This window comes from Corvus moneduloides, chromosome 18 (assembly GCF_009650955.1).
Source record: "Corvus moneduloides isolate bCorMon1 chromosome 18, bCorMon1.pri, whole genome shotgun sequence".
NCBI lineage: Eukaryota > Metazoa > Chordata > Aves > Passeriformes > Corvidae > Corvus > Corvus moneduloides.
Genome location: NC_045493.1, coordinates 11,430,253 through 11,446,419, shown reverse-complemented (window position 1 = coordinate 11,446,419; position 16,167 = coordinate 11,430,253). Strand labels below are relative to the sequence as shown.

Sequence of the window (16,167 nt, the reverse complement as noted above, 5' to 3'; positions counted from 1 at the left end):
TGACCACGTGCTCAAGGATCTCTTCTGAGAGGGCATAGAGTTTGTAGGTGACATTGCTCCTGTTGCTCCTTCTTGTTGTGCCTCTTGACCTGATGCTTGTAGTGTGCCAAGGTGACCCTGTTTCCTTTGTTGTTATATGGGTTCCAGTTGGTACTGCTGGTCCAGTTCCCTCATAGCAAGGTTGCACAAGCAGCAGCTGAGAAGATGTGGGGCTAAAACTCCCAAAAACAGGAGGGAGAACCTGGGATAGGCACAGTTCCCATACTTTAATCTCCAGCTTGAAATTTACTGTGTTATGAGTATTTCCTACTTCCTCTGCCCCGTCAATAGTATGGATTAATGATTCATAAAGGTGTGTTTTAAGGGCTGGGTAGTTTGTGTTTATACAGTGTTTACTGGAATCCCTGCTGCTTCTTCCTTTTTCCTTCCATTTCCCTTCCACCTCCCAGGATCAGCCATTTCTTTTTCCGGCCTTGCCTTTCCTTGGAGAAAAGTTACTCTTTCTAGCCTGTTGGTACTCCTTTGTGCCCAGCTCTGATTACCAGCAGTGTAGAATTGGTGGGTTGTGGTTTTTTGTGGGCCAGAACTGGCATTTCATTCTTCCTTCCCAGTGTTACAAGCCTGGAAAAATCAAATGGAAGTGTAAGAATGGACTTCAAAAGGTCCAAGCCACAACTATATGTGACCAAACAATGCAGAAGCCTCTTAATTTTGAGTGATCTTGTTCCCAGTTGGTGGAAGCTCATAGGAGGGGATTTGAAAAAGTGTGATACTGGCAAAGAGAAGTGTGGGTGAAATGAATTGAATTCCTGCTGATATCTGTGAGACCAGTTGTGACAGTTTCTAGTTCTCATGGATGAGAACATGGAGGAGTCTTGAAGACTGGGTTCATCTGTGGCTCCTGGCTCAGTGAGCTGTGGAAAAAGCAGAAGTTGTGACTGGCCAAGTGTGGCTTGTTGTTGTTTTATCTGTTGACAGTTTGGCTGTTACAGGGGGATGCTTTGCCTTGAAAGGAAGGAGAGAAAAACTGAAAGCAGAATGATTCGTTTTCTGTTTTGTTGCAGCGGAAGGTTGGTTTCACCAAAATGGAAAAATTTTAAGGGATTGAAGCTTCAGTGGAGAGATAAAATCCGTCTCAATAACGCCATCTGGAGGGCCTGGTACATGCAGTGTAAGTACCGCGCTGGGGGCGGGTCTTTCGTGAGACATCGGTGAGAACAAGAGAATTGAAATTACCGTCTAGTGAAAAGCTCAGGAATCTGCTCAAGGCCTGACGTTTCAGAGCCAGTGCCATTGGATCAGGGCTTTCCTAGATGTGCCTGCACTGGGGATGTGCTGAGTGCTCCCAGCACAGCCCAAGATCTCCCTGTTTCTGTTGTTTATCGGGAAGGAATCCTGGCTAGACCCGCTGTCACACCTTGCCACCGAAGTGACAGAGCTCTCTGCCGGCCCTGCACATGCTCAGCACTTGCATTTTTGCTGTTGTTTCAGACCTGGAGAAGCGCAAGAACCCCGTGTGCCACTTTGTGACCCCACTGGACGGCTCCGTGGACGTCGATGAGCACCGTCGGCCAGAGGTGTGTGAAACCCCAGGAACAGGCTCTGGAGTTTGTAACAGGATTTTGGGTCTGCTGGAAACAAGGGCAGCATAGCCAATCTGTGCTCTGTTTTTATTTAGAAGGAACCATTAAAACCAGAGTGAACCTGGTTTTGTGAGTTCATCACATTAAGATGATCAAGGTGCAACCAGAAGGACATTTGTTATCTGTGTAACTTATGTTAATGTTGTAGTTTAATGAATCATAAGTCATAGAAGTGCTATTTGAATAGTTAAGATTTTGACAGCCACTTCTGATTGGAAGTTGGTGGGAAATCAGAGTGATGACTGTTTTCAGGACTGAATCTAAGTGACCTTGGGAGAGTTTTCTTTATTTTGTGTAATTGGCAAGGTGTGGTTTCAAGAGAACAAGTAATTTCTTTTTCTGTGTCAGGGTAGTTTCGCAGACAGAGCAAATATGAATTTGTGTTCTTTCATTTTTGTGCTCCTGTGAACATAAATGAAAACTAACATCTGCCCTCTGGCTCCTTGCAGAAAACCAGTGAGGCCCTTGATGTGGCAATATGTGACTCTCTCTATACTGCATAACTCTAGAATAATTTATAACTCAAAGGAGTTCCAGATGAGTTTGTGGAACTGTCTCAGGTTTTTGAAAGAACAGTGTTGATGTTTGTGTTGAAAGTGACCCTCGAACACAAAGTTAAGGCTCTCATTAGTCTGCTCTCCCCAACTTACACACTGCTCTCTGTGATACATTGAAGACCCATATTGTCTGATCCTTTTGTTGCCATCAGTGTGTGGCCTGCAAGGTTCTCCCTGAGCTGGACATCAGATTTCTATTGCTTTGTGTCATTCATAGCAGCTTTTGCTTATGTGTGTGTCTGTGCATGTGACCTTGTGAAATTCACAGGATATTGTGTGCTTTATATGTTATATTTCAGTAAATTAATTTTAAAGGGAGTTTTTTTGCCATTTCTTAACTCTTGGTTATGGTTGAGCTGCTGTGGGAGATGCTGACAGTGCAGTCAGATGTCATCTCGTGTTTGGTTTTTGTGGGAAAGATGAAGTTAGTACTGTCAGATTTGCTCTGTGATAGCTGAACTCTGGGACAGTGTGGGCTGCTGATACATGAGCTCAAACAGAATTAGCATGCTTTCTTTTGCATTTTTTATGCCTGAATATTTGCTTGGAAATGTATTGAATATTCAGCTCTTATGTGATTCCGTGTAATTCATGGTATGTGTTTGTGTTCTCAGGCCATTGCAACAGAAGGGAAATACTGGAAACGAAGAATTGAAATAGTCATCAGGGAATACCACAAGTGGAGAACATACTTCAAGAAAAGGGTCTGTTGGTAGTTTACTTGAGCTTGATCAGTATGTTGTTGCTTTTTGAGTTTTTCTATTGCTTTTTCTGGCATGCAAGAGTACTTAAAACAGATGATAAGCTGGTACAGACGTGCTCATTGGATTAGTTCCACTTAAATAAAAATTGTTGTGCTGGGACTGATTGTGCATGATTGGGTCTTAAAAGTTTTGCAAATCAGGTCTTCTACTGGCACATACAGGACCTATTCTGACTTTACCATCTCTTCTGTTCTCCTTTTGCAGTTACAGAAACATAAAGATGAAGATCTTTCAAGTTTGGTCAGGGTAGGTAACACCACTGAGAAGTGGCAGCATTTATGCTTGTAGAACCCGCAGTAGATAACAAAGCTGTAACATGCAGTAGCTTGCTTTGATTAAAATCTAAAGACAAGCATCTTGCTTAAGCCTTAATTAAGGTTAGACACCTTAACGCTCTGTGCCTTAGAGAGCAATGTAAGATTTGTAGCTTAAATTGGATGGAGGAGAGGTTGAATGTAAAGCGCTGTGACAGATGAAATGGGAATCAGCATTGCATACCCAGAGAGATCAATCTCTTTGAGGGCTGGCACATGATTTCATCTTGTTACTGAGTTGTAACTGGCACTGCTGCCTTGCTTGTTTAACTGGATCTGTGAAGATGTGTGAGCTACATGTTGCAGATCTTCCTGCTGTGCCCTCAGCTGAGGCAGATAATATGCCAGGATCCTAAAAAAGGACAAAATGGTTGAACAAACAGTGGTATCGCCATTTAGTATGTCCCCTTAAGCTATCAAACCTACTTTGGGTGTATAAACTGATGATCAGAAGCGCTGTTCTGTTGTTTTTGCAAGGCAGTGCAGTTTAACTCAGCCTGTAGTGAGGGATGAGTAAGCCAAGTCACATTATGTTGTATTTTTCATGGGCAAAAAGTGTCTTGTGCAAACTCGGAGTACAATTACACTTCACTTCAGAATTTCAGATACATCTCACAAGACCGGAGTTGTTTGCATTCTGGCTATTCATGTTGGTTTTAATCTTTATTCAGACCAAGGGATTGTTAAACTAGGTGCAAAAATACTTGTGTAATCAATCAAACAAGGAAGTATTGTTATTTGTCTTACATCCTCTAGTCAATATCTGGGTTTTGGACAAAAACCTTTCCCAGAATGTTGTGGTATTTCAGTGAGCTGAAGTTGTTGGTGTATCAGAAGCACCACTGATGTGTTTCAGTCCGTTTAATGGCTCCTCAAAGAGAGGTTCTTTAAAAATGTGAAAAATGAAGGCTGCTTTCATAGATCTGCACCAGACTGCTTTGGCATTGTCTAGGCAGCCTGACCTCTCTTCCTTTGCTTTGACAGGATGATGATGTGGTTCTCTGGCAAAAAAGAAGGTATGGCAGAGAAACCCCTGTCCCTATGGAGGAAGGCAGCCTCTTGGATGCAGACATGCTCATGTCCGAGTTCACCGACACCCTGTTCTCCACTCTGTCTTCACATCAGCTGGTTTCCTGGCCAAATTCCAGGGACATAGGTATTTGTTGGCTGTAGCTATGTTGCAGTGAGAACCCCTACAAAAACTCTGGTTTGTTGCTTTGCTGCTCTTGTAGCCTTGCCTAAGAAATCTATCTTATATTGCTGATACAGATAAAAACAGGTAAGAGAGTGTGGCTGTCTTATGATTCTGTAGGTTACGGAATCCCAATTAATGATCCAAATTTAATTTCTATCTTAGCTTCTTAGGTGCTGCTCCCAGCTTTGCCCCCCTAATGTTGCTCTGAAGAGCAGTATTTACTTTATCAGTGGTGAAGGCATTGTGATTTATCTCAAAGCATAGTTGTGTGTGTATTTTTAAGGGAGTGCCTGTGTATTTTTGTTTGTCCAGTACAGCCAGTGCCAAGTCGCATCTGTACAAACAATCCCAAGAGCTGTTCAGCTCTGTCTGGAGGCTCTGTCTGTCTGATGGGATGGCACATGTCCACTGTGCACCATCCTTGCTGCATGGATGTCTGAGCAACTCCAGAGCAGCCATGGTTTACATGAATTGTACTCAAGGCAAATTAAAGGATGGTGGTTTACTTTACAATACTCTGCTGTGAGCTGCGGTGGGTCAGGCTGTGCTTCCCAGCAAGGCTGTGTGTGTAGTGCAGGAGGTTTGGGAGCAGGAGACGTCCGAGCTTGGCAATACCAGATGTCAGAGCCTTCAGGTTGCACCCCTTCCATTTTATTAGCTGAAAGTTTCATTCCCCAATGGCTTTGAATTCTGGACTGTGCTGTAGCTCTGAAGAGAAGCAGATGCTCACTTCCTTTCAGCAGCAGTTTTTCTGTAACATCTCTGCCAAGCCTGGCTGTGGAGTGTTTTAATCCTACTGCTGTTATTATGTCAGTGATGTGAAGCTAATCTAATCCATCTCCTGAATTTTGCAGGACACTTAGGAAATGCTGATATGATTCAACCAGGGCTTATTCCTCTCCAGCCAAATTTTGATTTTATGGATACTTTTGAGCCTTTTCAGGGTAAGAATCATATGTAGAGTTCATTAATTTCTTAAATATTGCTGTGATTTTGAACTAGGTTTTAAAATAAGTTTAAGTGTTACAGATAGCTAAGGTTTCCTCATTTCACACTTCTTACTGATGAAGACATATAATATTTTGTTTGTCTTTGAATGTTTTATGGCACTGTCAAGAATTCCATATGACATTAAACCACTGCTGACAACTTTGATGGTTATGGCTCTTCATGGAAGTAAAGAGTCATACATCTGTTTGCTAGCTCTGCAAGCAGTCTGCATCAGATAACTGTACTTTGTGGGACTGCACTGAGGATCAGTTCTTGGCTGTCTGTGTGTAGGTGAACCTTAAACAGGATTAATTTTTGCAGTGTCCCAGTTTGCATGAAAGTTGATGAAGTCAATCCCAAAGAGATCAGTTCCTCTGGGAGACAGCAATTTATTGCTCAGTCAACAGCAGTTGTATGAAGCAACAATCTCATGGTTTCATTATTTGCTAAATAATACTGATATTCCTGTGAATTTTAGGATCTAGCAATGCTGTACCTTGAGTATGGAAAGTAGAAAATTTTTAAGTGACTTTTCATGTTTCAGAATTATTCACGCCCAGTCGCTCCAGTAATTATTTCCCTTCCGTGTCTGCTGTCAGCTCAGCTACCACAGACAGCAACAGCCACTCTTCCCAGGTAAGAGAGGTTTAAAACAGAAGGCTCTGACATGAGCCATGTCCTTCTCAGGAGGAGTTCAGACATGTCTGAATCAGTGATATTTCCTTGTCTCTCAGTCTCCTGTCCTGCCGTCGGGTTCATTGCCCAGCACGCTTCCAGCAGGGAACATCAGTGATGGACTGATTCCTTCCTCAGTACCTGCTCCTGTCATTCCTGACGTCGTTGCAGACCAGTGCTCCAGCATTAGAAGCGAGGAATCTTTCATCCAGCCAGCAGACTTCCCTCCCGACTCGTCTCTCAGCGGGCCACAAACTTTTATGTCAGTGTTCCCGACGTCCCTGCCACTGCTGCAACCCACGAGTGCCCAGCACCAGTCCCCGCTGCCCGCGGTGCCGCTGAGCTCCAGCCTGAGCCCTGCGCCCGCCGCCTTCGCTGCTCCAGAAACGCCCAAGTTCGGCCTCTGTGAATCCACGGTCATCACTCACACGGCTTCTGCCACGCTGACCCACAACGCCCCTGCCACCACCTTCAGCCAGAGCCAGAGCGTGGTCCTGGCCACGCAGCAGCCGGGGGCAGGAGTGCCTTGTAACCTGGCCTTCCAGACTGCTGTTGTGCAGGGGCAGCCCCGGCCGCAGGTGCAGTCCCAGCTGACATTTGCACTCCCCAAACCTGTTCCTCTGGCCAGTGCTGGGACAAGGCCCAAACAGTCACAAAAAATAGTGCCTGCTCCGAAGCTTGAAACAGTGTCCTTATTGGTAAAGAATGCCTTCATCACCCCAGGTGAGGAGCACTGTGGGGGGATGTTTTCCTTTTCGGAGTGGGACTAGCAGGAGGAAAAGACCTTCTTGCTTTTCTTGCTTTACGTAATAAGTTAAAACAGAGCTTCTGAGGGTGTCTGCAGAACCCCTGAATCCACTGGTTGAATGCAGTGGCTGCACTGTTCAGTGGGATGCTCCAGGCTGCTGCAAGGATTGGAAGCAGTTTGGTTGAGTGTGAAAAGCTGACCTCCAGAAGGGGGTCTCTCCATGTAACATCTGTGATGGGCTGCGTAGCTGCATCAGCTCTGTGCTCCTGCCCCATAGAAACCTTGGATTTAGGTGTGATGCTGTTATGATTAACTGCCCCTCAGAGCATTCAGCCACAGTGGAGGAGGAAGTAGTAGGGAGAGAGTGTTACCTTCCCCTAGGAGAGGAGAGAAAGAGATCTCCTGAGGGAGCTAGAGATCTTTGTCTCAAGCAGTCTAGAGACCCCTGAGAAGCTTTAAGTCAGGAGTGGGTTTCAGGTCAGGATAGGAATACCTGGGACCTCCACACTGGGTGGGATTTGGAGCCACTGGTGCTGCACAAGGCAAAGAATAACAAGATGAGGAGGGAGAATTTTGCTTGAGGTGGTCCTTGTAGGAAAGCTCAAGGCTGGACAGGACAGGCAGCATGCTTTTCTTAGGATTATTGCAGGCTGTTTTTAGACTTGTGCTGGCTGGGAACCAAGTGACTTCAGCCACTTGAAATGTGCAACAATAATTCAAGAAAAAGCCTGCCTGGAGGAGTACTGTTAAACAGGCTTTACTAGGGAGTAGGTGTGTCTGCCAGGGCCTGATAGTGAGGTTACTCACCAAAAAGAAGAATCACTGTTGAGAAGAACAGATGCAAGATCTAATTTTATGATGTCACTGGGATCAGTTTGGTCCATGATTGATAGCACGAGGGTGTTAATGGCAGTGTTCCTATCTATTGTGTCTTATAAACCAACAGTCCATGTACCTTCAGCAGTCGAGACATGCATTTCTCACCTAGTAAAGATTGTAGGCAACTCATTTTCAGAAAGCCTTTACTCCTGCTTTCTCAGTGCTTCCTGGGTTGTTCCTCACCCCATATATTACTTTCCCAATGCTCCACCATTTACTTCTAGAGCATCACAACCAGTGGCTTTGTTTCTCATCTAGATTAGTGGCATGTGTTTGGGGATCGTGGTGTTCTTAAACTACTGGGAGGTCAAGCTCAGGGGACAAATCCAAGAATTTATATAAATACTGGAGCTTTATTTTTGGCAATAGAATAAACATTAGTACTTGTAACCAAGGCATTTATGCCTGTCATTTGTGTTCGGGACAAACAAATCATTTCCAGACTATAAAGCAAATACATTATATCTTGGGTTAGAACTGCTCGGTGGTATAAGGACTTAAAAACCTGTACAGATTGTCTCATCAGGTGCAAGACTTCACTGCTATCACCACTTCAGGATAAATGTGCTGATTTTGAGAGGAAAGTCTGGAAAAGATGCATGTGTAGAACAGAAACATGAATCATGTAAAGTGACTTCTAAATATTGTTGCTGGTTGTTGCAGCTCCCCAAGTGTGGAAGTCAGAAAGGCCAAGCCTGTGTAGCAGCACAATGCACTGGTGAGAGTAGGCTCTTGAGCTCAACAGAGATGTCATAAGTCCAGCTGAACCACAGTGAACAGTGGAAGGGTTGTGATTCCAGCTTTAGATGTGGAATGCTCAAAGAATGAACTCCCTGTGTCAGTGACAGAGCTCTCCTCCAGACAGACCCACGCAAGGGCTGGCGCAAGGTTTGTGCAATCCACGGTCCTCTCTTACGGAGGCTCTGCAGAAACTCCAGTTGAGTCAAAACACAGTTATCAGTCACAGGTGACACTGTCAGGGAGGCGACGTTGGATAACCCTGCACTGTCTCCCTGTCCTGCTCTGTGTGCATCCTTCAGAACCCTGATGCTGACCTGCAGAGGGGTGGCTCAGCAGGGACTGAGCTGTGCTGACACTGCTCCTGCATCATGACTTTATTTGTACAAAGGAGAGCTGAACCAATACAGCCAAGAGAGAAGCCAAATATGTTTGGTTCAGTTTTATCAAAACCCAGACAGAAGTTGTGTCTTTGCCTGATTCTTCCCTTAGTATAGGATGGTCAGTCATGTTCTGTCTAGACTGGGCAAGAACTGCTTCAGCATGAATTCTGTGTTAGTACCTGCACATCTGCATTGGTTATATGGAGATCTTCACAGATTCATGTGGAGACATTTGCTGCTGTTCAGAATTACCTCTAGCTGTCTAAGCACTGCAGAACTCCAGGATCTTTAGCATATTTTCTGGAATTTTGATGCTGATTCCCAATCACATTTGGTTGTCTTGTGGTCGTGTGTCATCTAAAGCAACTGTAAAACTAGATAGATGAAGTGCTGAGGGAAAGGATTTAAGATAAATATACAAGGAAGCATGAAGTATTGAGTCATTGACCCTTCCTGAATCAGCAGAGCAAGTCTGAGATCCCAAAGTGTGGATGGGAGAGGAGAGCTGAGGATGGCCGTCCTCCTGTCAAACCCAGCTCTGATAGAATGAAGACACTTTGCGTCTCACTGAATTACTACGTACCTCTGTAAATTCACCTTGAAACAGTGATGCTAGAAAACTCAGAAATAGCTGGAGTGTTGAAGTCCTTTGTACTGGATTAAGGGGGTTGAGATTATTGGAAGACTGGTGACATTTTATACTGCAGTGAAATAGTACCAAATAGATGCCCATTGATCCACCCCCCTGTTTAATGACAAGTTATTCATACCAAATAATCTCCAGCTTTTGTTTTGTCTCATTAACTATTCTAACTGAATTGTGTTCTTCAGCTGCCTTTCAGGGACAGTCCAGAGCTGTGATTGTAACTCCAGCACCTTTAAAAAGAGAGGGGATTTTGACGCCAGCCACGTCTCAGTCTAATGTTGCAATTGCACCAGCTGGAATTGTCAGAGTAAGGAGAAGAAAAAAAAATTATATATTTGTTTTCTAGGCCTGTTACTTGCAAGTAGTGAGAGCCATAATGTGCTGAGGAGGGTAACGAGTCCACTAAATCATCTGTTACCCAATGTATGCATTTGTGCATTCAGCATTATGTTTGCTTATTTTTAATGTAGTCACTTTATGGGCCTGGAAGCATTTTATAGTCTTGACAGACTCTGTCTCACACAACAGCAAGATTCCAAGGAGGCCTGTATTCACAGTGCTGTGGATGGGATGGCTTGTGCTTTAACTGTGCAGAAGCCCAGGGAGCTCACCTTTCCACTGCCATATTGGAAAACATGCCTTGGGTATGTGAGTGGGTTTCCCCAATATGTTGTGTGCAGGAAGATGGAGATAGATTTTAGTATATTATGCTGTTGATGTGTTGTAATACTGCTTTAAGTTATGAAAGGATACTGGTCTCCTGCCAGAAGCCTGACTTTGGTGCCTGCCAATTCCTTATATATTAGCCCTTGTTTCATGTCATCAGATTGTTAATCATGTCTTAATTTGCTACTTTTAGTGAAAGGCAAGGTAACAAATCTCTCTCTCTCTTTCTCTTTCTTACTCTCTCTCCTCCCACTTTCTCCTTTCTCTCATCCCTTCTCTCCCTCTGCCCCCACACTGCCCCTCCTGCTCTCTCTTTCTCTGTTTTCCTCTGTGCTATTTCTGTGCTGTTCCCAGGCTCCCGGGGTGACGGAGTTCCGTAGTAACATTCTGGTTGGTCCAGCACAGCGAGCACCAAGTAGTCAACAAAGCCAGTCCACAGTCTCACATCTCTTCCCTCCTAGTGTAGTCCAGGATGTGTTGGTGAAAGGAGAGCACATCCCTTCCCACTGCAGCAGTTCACAAGTTCCCTCACCTACACCTAGTAAGTTAGAAAGCTGTAAGCATTCTCCCCCCTGCACATGGAAGTGTGTTTCTGTTGGGTAGGCAGGATGTAAATGGGCCTTGAGGATACCTTGATAATTTTTGAAGGAAAAGCTTTTCAGGCCCTTCTACCCCACAGCTTCAGTTGCATCCAGTAGTTCGCAATTTTTGTCTTAAATGACTGTGCAGTGTCCCCAGAAACTGTGATTTTGTGCTTCCTGTAAGTGGCTCCTTTCTAAAAGGATGTGCTGTCCAAGAAATGAAAGACATCTGTGTAGGAAGTGCTGAATAGGTTTGTTGTTAGTGTCATAGCTCTGATTTTGACTGGAGGATCTCAGACACAATCCTTGTAGGTAAGTGCAAAGACTCCTTTTGCATGTGCATCGACGGAGCGTTCCCTGGGCTGGTTCTGGTGGTAAATGGCTTGTAAATGTCACCATCATGTCCCAGGCTTTTAGAGACAAACGGGGGAGTCCAGTAGGACGATGGAATCACAGCCTGCACATCCAGTATCCCTTTGCTGAAATATGTGTGTGTGAAAGGACTATTACATCTTGCTATTCAGGATGTATGACACTTGTGACATTGTATCCTAAGCTTTCCCAGCAGTCTTGATGTTTTCTAGCATGTGGTTGCTGCATCAAACAGTGTAATTTGGTTGCCTACTGCATTTCAGTTCAATTCTGAGTAGAAACTTCTCAGCGCTTACATTTGCTACAAAAAGTTGTTTGTTAATGTGTCTTGTGTTTTTTCCTTTATGAAGGCCGGGACTGTCAGAATTCAGGTCAGGCTTCCCCCTGCACCTCTGAGCAGAGCCCCAGTCCACAGTCTCCTCAGAACAGCTGCTCAGGAAAATCTGCCACTGACCCTACTATGGCTGCATTTAAGGTGTGTGTCCCTTCCTTTGAGGGGCTTTTCTTCTTTGCCTTCATAGCTACTTTTCTGTCCTGATGTCTGAGCATGGACTAGAGAAAGTTGTGCTTCAGGACAGTAGCATATTTGTGTGTTGGGCTTAGCTTGCTGCTGCATCTGTGCTGCTCTGTGCAATCCGAAATGTCAGACTCTAATAATCTACTCTGCTCCTCAGGGATGTGTCACCAGAGGGGCCAGGCTTAGCTGTACCCCTGCAGGTCCTAATGGTCATGACAGCAGTTCTGCTGTGGCTCACAGGAGTGTTGTGACAGGTGTCAGTTTACTTGGTCAAAGGTTTCAGGCTTAGTGTTCTAAACTGTGGCTTTTTGCCATTGTTCTGTTGGGGCTCTTCAGTCTGCAGGGCTCTGGCCATCGCTGGAGGGGAAGTTCTTGACCTGCTGAGTAACTTACATGTCTCCAGTGATGCTATGCTGCTCCACAGAGAAGCAGCTCCACAGACTCTACGAGTTACACCTGTAAAACCCTTCAAGAATTACTGGGGTAAGAACTCGGCGGTCTAGAGATAGCACCTGAGCACTGGTTGTACCTCACACACAAGCTGAACACTTGTCAGAACACTTTCTGTGGTGGTATGAGAAACTTCTCCACAAAAACCCCATCAGAACAATCAGCTGTAATCCTCTCATCCATTCTGTTGTGAAAGGGAGTGTTACTTAACTGTTTTGCAAGTGGCAACCCCCTTCTGGCTTCTCTGGCTCTGTGTACCCTGTGAGTTGAGGGCAGTTTGATTACTCCAGGGCAGAAACATAAGTTTTAACACCTGCAGCCTGTGACTACACTCAAGTTCTAGATCTGTTGCAGAGGAGAATCAGAACTGCCCCTTGCTGACCATGCTGCAAGTTACTCATGAAAGTTGGCAGTGATTTGCTTGGCATGAATGCTCACAAGCAGGAGATGCAGCCTATTCTGTTGTTAGGGAGTAAGTTAACAAAGGAACAAATTAGTAGCGCTGGCTGATGGTGGGAAAATGGTCACAAGATGGAGGAGCATTCTTAAAAGTAGGGATACTGCAATGAAATAGGCTTCATAGCCATATAAACACACCTCCTCTGACAGGAATTGCTTTGGATGTGGACTGTTAGTAACTCTTTTGTAAGACAAGAGAGGAACAGTGATACTTGCCAGGCTCCAGATGTATGTGCTTTTGTTCCTCTTCATTGTTAGATTAAACAGTTCTGTATTGCTAGGTAACATGGCTGTTTCAGTTTGGCAAAGCATAGAGGGCACTGGAAATCTCAGTTCTGCTCTTGAACCTGCATTTTCTGTGGTTTTGGGAGCCACTTCACTGCTTTATTACACTGCTTTCCTTCATTATAAAGTGGGGTGATGGTAAGCTGCTGCCAGAAAGCATCACTCTGCCAGGAATGTGTTCTCAAAGTGCAAAATCTGTTAAAGAAGTTTCTTCATCCCAGATTTCCTGTGGCAAACTCCCAGGAAAAAGTAGTAATTGAGTGGTGCAGCAGTAGGAACAACTTGAGCTGGTGCTGCCAGAGAGGGACTCAGAAAAAAGAAATCCTTGGCCTGTTACACAGTTAAGGGTCTCTGCACCTCCTTCACACACCTGGCATTCACCTCTGTGTGGAATGGGGATTTTTGGAGTCATATATGGAGTTGTTCTGTTCCTTCCTGGATCCTTTCTCTGTGTCCCTGCTGCGGCTGTGATGTGTTAGCATCCCAAGGATGATCCCTTGCTGTTCCAGGCTTCAGCTGAGCTGGGCAGGAGCCACAGGGCGGCGGTGTGGCCCCAGCTTTGGGAAGGGATCCACCGGCTGCTCCTTTGTCCTCAGTAGCTCAGAGGCCTTGGAATAATCTGGCATTCCCAGTGCTGGAGCAGAAACTAGAGCTCCTTTATAGCTTGGAAAGTCTTTTCTTTCTATGGACACCAACCTTGGGAGCTCCTGTGAGTGGTTTATGTAGCTCTCCAGCCCTGGGATCCAGGGGCTGCAGGCTCCTCCTGTGCCTGAAAAATCCTGCCAGTTGTTTTCTTTGTTACTGATTGCGAGGTATTTCTACCACAGCCTGGACAAATTCTGGGTCCACTGATCTTTGCTCTTTTGTTAATATAAATCCTAAATCTTCTATTTCCTGATGACACAGCTAAAGAGGTGTAGGGTGACCTTTTCTTTCTGCTAAAGCACTACACAGACAAATAGTATCTCTCAAACAACCTTCATATGCCATGCTGGCAAGTAACAAATCATGTGCATACTGTACAAGTCTAGAACCTCCAGGTAATATAATATCTTTCAGGTTTTCTCCTTGCCGTCCTGGCATGTGATGTTTAAAATAGGTGCAGATGTCAGAGGTGGCTTGGTCCACAAACACACTGTCAATTCATTATTAAAATTCTGGAGAGTTGTTCCAGGGGAGACTGTGAATGCCAACAAGTCAACAAAAATGACACTGAATTTGAACAGCTGAAATAGTCATAGCAGTAGAACAGTAAAGGAGAACAGCATAGACTGAGCTGATTTTATTTATGCAGAATCGAAGGATGAGGCATCTTTCAGAACAAAAACGAAGGTTTAATATCAAGATTGGTTTCAGTGCTCTGAACAGCTTGGTGTCAGCCAACTCCAAGTCGGTAAGTACCTCAGCAGCATTTACAGTTTAATGTGAAATGTAAGAAAGAGCCATTCTAAAAGTCTTGTTAATAAATGTAATGATTTCACTGTTGAATGGTCAGCTGAGCACAGCAGAGCATGCACTGCTGGAACACAGCAGTGAGCAGACGTAGAATGGAAAAGCTTAGGTAAATTCCTAAAATTTCCTACACCATTGAGATCTCTGCCTCCCAGCAGGAGTCAGAAGCATGTTCAGTTCAGATGATTTGGAAAATCTGTTTAGGACTCTTTACACCACCCAGCTGTCTTTAAGAATCAGAGCCTTTTTTTCCCCTTTCACCTGTCTTTTGTACATGGGCTTACGGAGACCCAGCAGATTTCTCATTGTCAAATGACTTTATCCAAACTAAGAACTTACTCTGGCTACACTAGTTAACTTAGTTCACTAAATTGAAATACAGATATATCTGCACAACAAAATTTTTTGTGTCCTTTAAATACCAGTAGCTTTAAAACATGGAAAATATGAAAGCTTTTTGTGCAGCATGCTGATTTGTTTGCATAATTTTTATAGTTTCAGAAATTTAGGTGATACGTTGTCAGAATTTCACTTCCTGACTTGAATAGCCTATTTGAAAGGAAATCCTTTTTGAAAATCTAGCTTTACTAAAATGTCTGGTTATTTTATTTCTCAAGTGCAGATTTTTAATTGGTTCCCCAAAACTGAAGAGTATTGTTATCGGTCTCCTTTGGTGGGTCCTTCTCTTCAATAACTTCAGGTTTCTCAAACTAAATAATTTATATTACCAGCTTCTTCTACCAGCACTATAAATCTGTCTGGAGATGTAGCACATCCTTCAGTACTTAAGTAAGAACTGTAAATATTTTTAAGAGGACAGATAATGAAATAAAACATTTTAAATTACTAAAATACTTCTTTCAACAAAGTAGCAGAAAGGTAGTTTATGGAAGAAAACAACCCCTGCAGCCACATTTCTCTACTGGAGTGTGGAGTCAGAGAAGCACAGAGCTGAGCATCTGGAGTGTTTTGCTCTGCCTGACCCTGTGCTTTTACACCCAGTAAAGCAAAATTAAAAGGTGCTGAAGTGCAGGTTAGGAGGACAAACTCTTCATGAATCTCAGGTTGTTGCAGAAGGTGAACTGTGTGTCTGTGCTTGGTCTAGATCAGCCACGCCATCACGCTCCAGAAGACAGTGGAATACATTGCTAAGCTGCAGCAGGAGAGGACACAGATGCAGGAGGAAACCAGGCGCCTTCGGGAGGAAATCGAGGAGCTGAACGCCACCATCCTGTGAGACCAGGGAGCTTCCAGGGATGGAGCAGCAGCTTCAGTGGTGCTTGGGCCAAACAGCAGGGAGTGTGTGCTCAGTGTCACACCAGGCAGCAGATGGGTGTTGGACAGAACAGAGCTGCTGCCAGCTCCAAGCTCCAAGCAGAGCTGCTGTGGGATGGGCACTGGTGCAAACTGTGTGGGTTTTCTGCAAGCTCTGAGCACGGAATGCACAACAGTGGCAGCATCAGGGAGGATATGTCAGGTCAGAATAATTCTGAGAAGAAGCCAGCAAGGATGTTTTTATAAAGCTCATTGGTGATGAAACTCTCACTCTTCACAATGGCTTTGCTGCAGGTTTCTTTTCAAATGCAATCAGTTTTTATAGGAAAATGTGTTTGAGTGCATAAGACACAGGGCTTGGGCTCCAGAAGTTTGTCACTGGCTGAACATAACTGTGGTAAATCCCTTCACCTTCCCAGTGCCTCAGTTTGCTCGCTGGGTTTATGATAGTTACGTACTACTACACAGCATGTTGAGAACACCCGTGGCTTTGCTTCCAGCTCCAGAAGTTTTAGGCTTAGGCATGATGTTAGAATTAGCAGTAAATCAAAATACTTCTGTTTTTCTTACAAAATATA

At 44.4% G+C, this 16,167-nt stretch overlaps 1 protein-coding gene across 3 annotated transcripts in view; it reads left to right on the top strand.

The window, feature by feature from the left end:
* Positions 1-16,167, top strand: part of MLXIP (MLX interacting protein) — a 45,523-nt gene that overhangs the window by 22,248 nt on the left and 7,108 nt on the right. The window contains exons 2-14 of one of the 3 annotated variants that reach the window (XR_004243623.1): positions 1,065-1,171; positions 1,492-1,577; positions 2,815-2,904; positions 3,169-3,210; positions 4,263-4,434; positions 5,328-5,417; positions 6,008-6,099; positions 6,198-6,861; positions 9,718-9,839; positions 10,553-10,739; positions 11,502-11,626; positions 14,157-14,255; positions 15,420-15,791. Coding sequence is in view for 2 of the 3 variants with exons in the window: in XM_032127716.1 (XP_031983607.1) it covers positions 1,065-1,171; positions 1,492-1,577; positions 2,815-2,904; positions 3,169-3,210; positions 4,263-4,434; positions 5,328-5,417; positions 6,008-6,099; positions 6,198-6,861; positions 9,718-9,839; positions 10,553-10,739; positions 11,502-11,626; positions 14,157-14,255; positions 15,420-15,547 (2,004 nt within the window). In the remaining variant the exon portion in view is untranslated. The remainder of the gene's footprint in view (positions 1-1,064; positions 1,172-1,491; positions 1,578-2,814; positions 2,905-3,168; positions 3,211-4,262; positions 4,435-5,327; positions 5,418-6,007; positions 6,100-6,197; positions 6,862-9,717; positions 9,840-10,552; positions 10,740-11,501; positions 11,627-14,156; positions 14,256-15,419; positions 15,792-16,167) is intronic. The other 2 variants (XM_032127716.1, XM_032127717.1) reach the window with 2 other exon arrangements.